Source organism: Nuphar pumila, chromosome 2 (assembly GCF_984573655.1).
Source record: "Nuphar pumila chromosome 2, dmNupPumi1.hap1.1, whole genome shotgun sequence".
Taxonomy (NCBI): domain Eukaryota; kingdom Viridiplantae; phylum Streptophyta; class Magnoliopsida; order Nymphaeales; family Nymphaeaceae; genus Nuphar; species Nuphar pumila.
The window spans coordinates 122,877,308-122,881,553 of NC_143250.1; the positions used below are offsets into that span (position 1 = coordinate 122,877,308).

General features: G+C 39.0%; 1 protein-coding gene across 1 annotated transcript; it reads right to left on the reverse strand.

Annotated features, from left to right (window-relative positions):
* Positions 1 to 2,574: 2,574 nt before the first annotated feature.
* Positions 2,575 to 3,773, reverse strand: LOC149846978 (agamous-like MADS-box protein AGL104). Its single transcript, XM_089992971.1, has 5 exons — positions 3,589 to 3,773; positions 3,434 to 3,487; positions 3,303 to 3,321; positions 2,903 to 2,964; positions 2,575 to 2,635 (listed from the first exon to the last, which is right to left on the reverse strand). Exons 1-5 carry the CDS (start codon positions 3,771 to 3,773, stop codon positions 2,575 to 2,577), a joined length of 381 nt encoding a protein of 126 aa, XP_089849097.1.
* Between the last annotated feature and the right edge of the window lie 473 nt (positions 3,774 to 4,246).

The window sequence follows — 4,246 nt, forward strand, 5'->3', positions numbered from 1 at the left end:
TTTAAGAAGAAGAAAAGCCTTAATAACATAATAAATAAACAAAACCAAGCATGAGAAACTTGTATCCCACGAAAGAGTGACACATTTCTCAAATACACGAAACGTGCATAATTTTCTAGGAATAATATATATATATATATATACATATAAAGAGAGAGAGAGAGAGAGTGTGTCCACGTAAAACAGATGTACAACAGTTTGTTTTAATTGAAAAATATAATCGACCTTCTCATCGTGTTCTTCAACTGCATTATCACCACATCACGTACAAAACTATAAGACATGCCTGTTAAGAGTTTGTATAGGGCAGAACTCCTACCCTACTTCCCTTAGAATCAGTGCACACCTTTTGGTTATTGTTGAAGTATATGATCCAAACAGTACAAAAGTACATAGCGTCTCTAGTTGTTCAAATTAGCCACGCGGTCATCGAACGTGGCTTCTTGCGTGCTGTTAGGTAGATTTTGAAGACCAGCTGTCGTTTCCTCCTGCTGCTGTGGCATGACGCCCTGCGCCTCATGCTCGCCCATCCCATGCTGCCACATGATGCAAAGTGTCACAAATGTCATGAATCTACCACATTCTCACGACACACGATGCATGATCAAGTGTTGTATACCCCATAGATGAAGGGATGTTAGGTGCAGTGGCACACTTTTGGCGTACTGCTATACCTAATTAATCACCCTCTCTTATCTTTGGGATACAGCCTATCAGCTACCAGGCTTAAGCAATAATGGAGGCTGCCGTCCTATGCAACGGCACACTCCAAGTGTGGAATGTGATTGCACTTGCAACGATTTTCACAAGATATCAGTTGTGGTGGGACGTTGCAGGTTCAAAATCCAGTGGTACGTTGAATATAATAACTGGTGGGGGTCTGCCTGACACTAGCTTGCCTTTCAAACAAATATATAACAATGATTTTTTCACAAAACTCGCTGAATAGGAAAACGATTTGAAATGCAAGTGGTATAGCTAAACATAACAACAATTTTCACCTGCAAATGTTGTGAAGATGCAACCAGTTTTTTAAATTGCTGGTATGTTCAACGTCTCTTAAAAGCGTTGTTAACGACCTCCCTGGCGCATGGGACGTGTTGTGTTTTCAGGTTCTCAATACTTTGCCAAATACTCGGGTCCGATTGACTACTGGATCTACTCTCCAAGCACACCAGTTCATAATATTTGATGCTTACTTTTGGCTGCGATGTAGCGGGTCTATATAGTGGTTATGGTATATTTTAGTTCGCTTCATTTCAACCATAAAAACTCTTTCCCCTTGTACTGTTACTAGTAGTGGTATTAGCAAATCCATTTTTTTTAAAGAAGATATTAACAAATCCGAGTTAATAACATACACGAAAACAAAGTCACTAACATATAAAAATTAGAATCCATATTCTAATGCTGCAAAATTTGTTCCTTTTATGAGGATATAATGGAAAACTATTTCCATAGACGAGGAATATTTGATTCTGAATCATAAGGCGTCAAACTGCGGAATGCTACGATGAATAGCATGAACATGCTCAAGTTTGTTGTTTGGGCTTGCGACAGACTCAAGACTAGCTCACCTTAAACTCGCTTAACCTTTGGGTTTATATAGTTTAAATGAAGTAGTCTCATGGGACAACTTGAACTGAGCTAGTCCTTTAACTTACTGGGTTACTCTAGGCCTATACAACTTTAGGTGTGTGTGTGTGTGTGTGTGTGTGAGAGAGAGAGAGAGAGAGAGAGAGAGAGAGTTCTTTCCTTGTTAGGTTGAAATGCAATGGCAATAGGGATGGGATCGAGAGGCTGACCTGCATGAGAGGGAAGGATGTAGGCTCCAGCTTTGGGATGAGCTCTGGTGGTGAAGCGTACTGCAGCTGATGCCAAACTGGCTGCAAGGCGCGGTTTATGTCAGAGAAGATGGAGCTGCAGGAGCTTCTCTCCAACTGTGAAGGAGGGCAGTCGCTGATGTGCTGCTCCATGGGCATGGAGGCCACCACCCCTGCATGAGACAGTGCATCGTAGATGGATGTCTGAACCATATGCTCTGGTAAACTTTGCGTTTGCTCCCTTCCAACACAGTCATTTGTACAAAGACAAAGCGTGAGAGAGAGAGAGAGAGAGGTGGTGGGTTGGTTGGTTCATAAGATTGTACCTTAAAGACATCAATGGGTCTGATCCAACAAAGGTTTGTACAGGGACTTGAGAGTGCTGATGCAACCAATCTACTGGTTGGCTGTTGTAGGAGGTCTGCGTACCCTCTTGGGCTTCCAAGTACATCTGCATCACATTATTTTCAATCATTGAATGCTTTGGGGGCCAACAAAAAAAAAAAACATTTAAGAAACCATGCATTGGTTGAAGAAGATTGTAGAGGTTTCACCAAGCGTTGTGTGCAATGAGCATCCAAATCAAGAAGAAATTTCTCGTAGCATTCCAACTCTTCTAATGATGTTATTTCCGAAACGTCCGGCTCAAAAAATCTGCAACACACATGTATATAGTTTAGAATTTGCATATTTGTTACAGAAATCTCTCTCTCATACTCATAAAAAAATTAATCGATAAGTTTAAAAGACCTTAGTCTTCTTTCATCACTATGAATTTGGTGCTGTAATCTGGCAATTTCTTGTTGAAGCTCCTGATAAAACACAAAATCAAATAAAACACATTGATTAGAAAATTTGAATAGCTTAACTAATAAATATGATAGGTTATCTATGAATTTTTAAAAGAAGGATGAGTGTATATTTTTACCTCTATGTTGGCATTTACATTCCCAGGGCTGGTTAAAAAAGATTGTATATTAGAAAATTTTAAAATATGCAAACAAAACTATTTCAGTAGAAAATATTTTTAATTTACTAGGATTTGTCTTGCACATATAAGAGAAGATTTTGAAATATACCTCGTAAGATGTGAAGTAAGGTCACTTTCGCACCGCAACCTTTTTAGGGCCCTGAGCACAAACTGCATAAAAGTGCAATATTTTAATACAAGCAATCAATTAAAAAAAACAAAATTTACCACTCAAAACCCTAACCTTACCAAAATAGAATAATTAAGAGGATAAACAATAAAAATTCTCTTGAGTTCAAATTTTATGCAGTATTGCTGCATGCAGCTCCACTTCTGCTGGCCATCCATCTCAACATTTCTCCATATGGAGACAACCTATTTCGAGAAATGTAAAGATGGATTTATGTCAGGCAGCCTGCTTCACGGTCACCATCCAGCGATGCTGCATAAAATACGATATTCTATTTAACCATGGCCAATACAAAACAATAGTGTAATGATTCCCTTACCTCCGGATTTTTAATTGTTCTGCAAAAAATTCAGAAATACATGAATTAATAATCAATCAACAGATACCAAGAGCCAGAAACCAATTCCCTAAAATATATTGAAAAATTTAACCAATTGGTGAAGCTCATACCCTCCTCTCTCTTGTTCAGGCAAGTTGAGGTAACGAGCTAAGACATCTTCAATTCTAAAAAAAACAAAAAAAAACGATTAATTAACAAACAAAGATAGGGGAAGTTACTGATCATAGTTAGAAGCAGAGTTATGTTAAGGGTAGGGAGAGAAGACCTTTTCTTGCCAGAGAAATGGCTGAGCCGACCAGATGGTGAGAACATAATAAGAGCAATATCAATATCACAAAGGATGGAGAGCTCATAAGCTTTCTTGATCAACCCATTTCTCCTCTTTGAGAAAGTGACCTGTCTGTTGGTACTATTCTCAATTTTTTTAATCTGGAGCTTAACCCTACCCATATTTCCCAAGCCCTAAATAAGGCTGATCCAAACACAGCCTGTGTAAAATGGGATTAGAAAATTGGAGAACCCCAATATCCAAACTTGCTCATTTTCTCTTTTTCCTTTTGTTGGTGTGTGTGTGTGTTGGGGTCTCTGGTTTCTCTCTTTTTCAGTTATGCTTGAGAGAGAGAGAGAGAGAGAGAAGAGAGAGAGAGAGAGAGAGAGAGAGAGAGAGAGAGAGAGAGTTTTGTGGGCTTTAAAACACACCGGAATATGTGGTTAGAAAGGGTCTGGGAGAGGGAGGAGGGGGGGGGAGGACAGGTCTATGCCCTCAAATCTCGTTAGTTTGTTTTATCAGGTTCGGGTTATACGGCCCAAGTTTTCATTTGATCCGTTGATTCATAAGCATGGTGACAAACGTTTAAAACGGCAATTTAACAGCAGCAAGATTCCTGTGAGAAATTCAAATTTGTTTCATTATTATAATTGTG

Bases quoted from the DNA above. Each gene is read 5' to 3' on its own strand.
- LOC149846978 (XM_089992971.1), bottom strand. From the start codon at position 3,773: ATGGGTAGGGTTAAGCTCCAGATTAAAAAAATTGAGAATAGTACCAAC. The intron at 3,488-3,588 runs GTCTTCTCTCCC...TGTTTTTTTTAG, and splicing joins CATTTCTCTGGCAAGAAAAG to AATTGAAGATGTCTTAGCTC. The intron at 2,636-2,902 runs GTATATTTCAAA...GTGTTTTATCAG, and splicing joins CTTACTTCACATCTTACGAG to GAGCTTCAACAAGAAATTGC.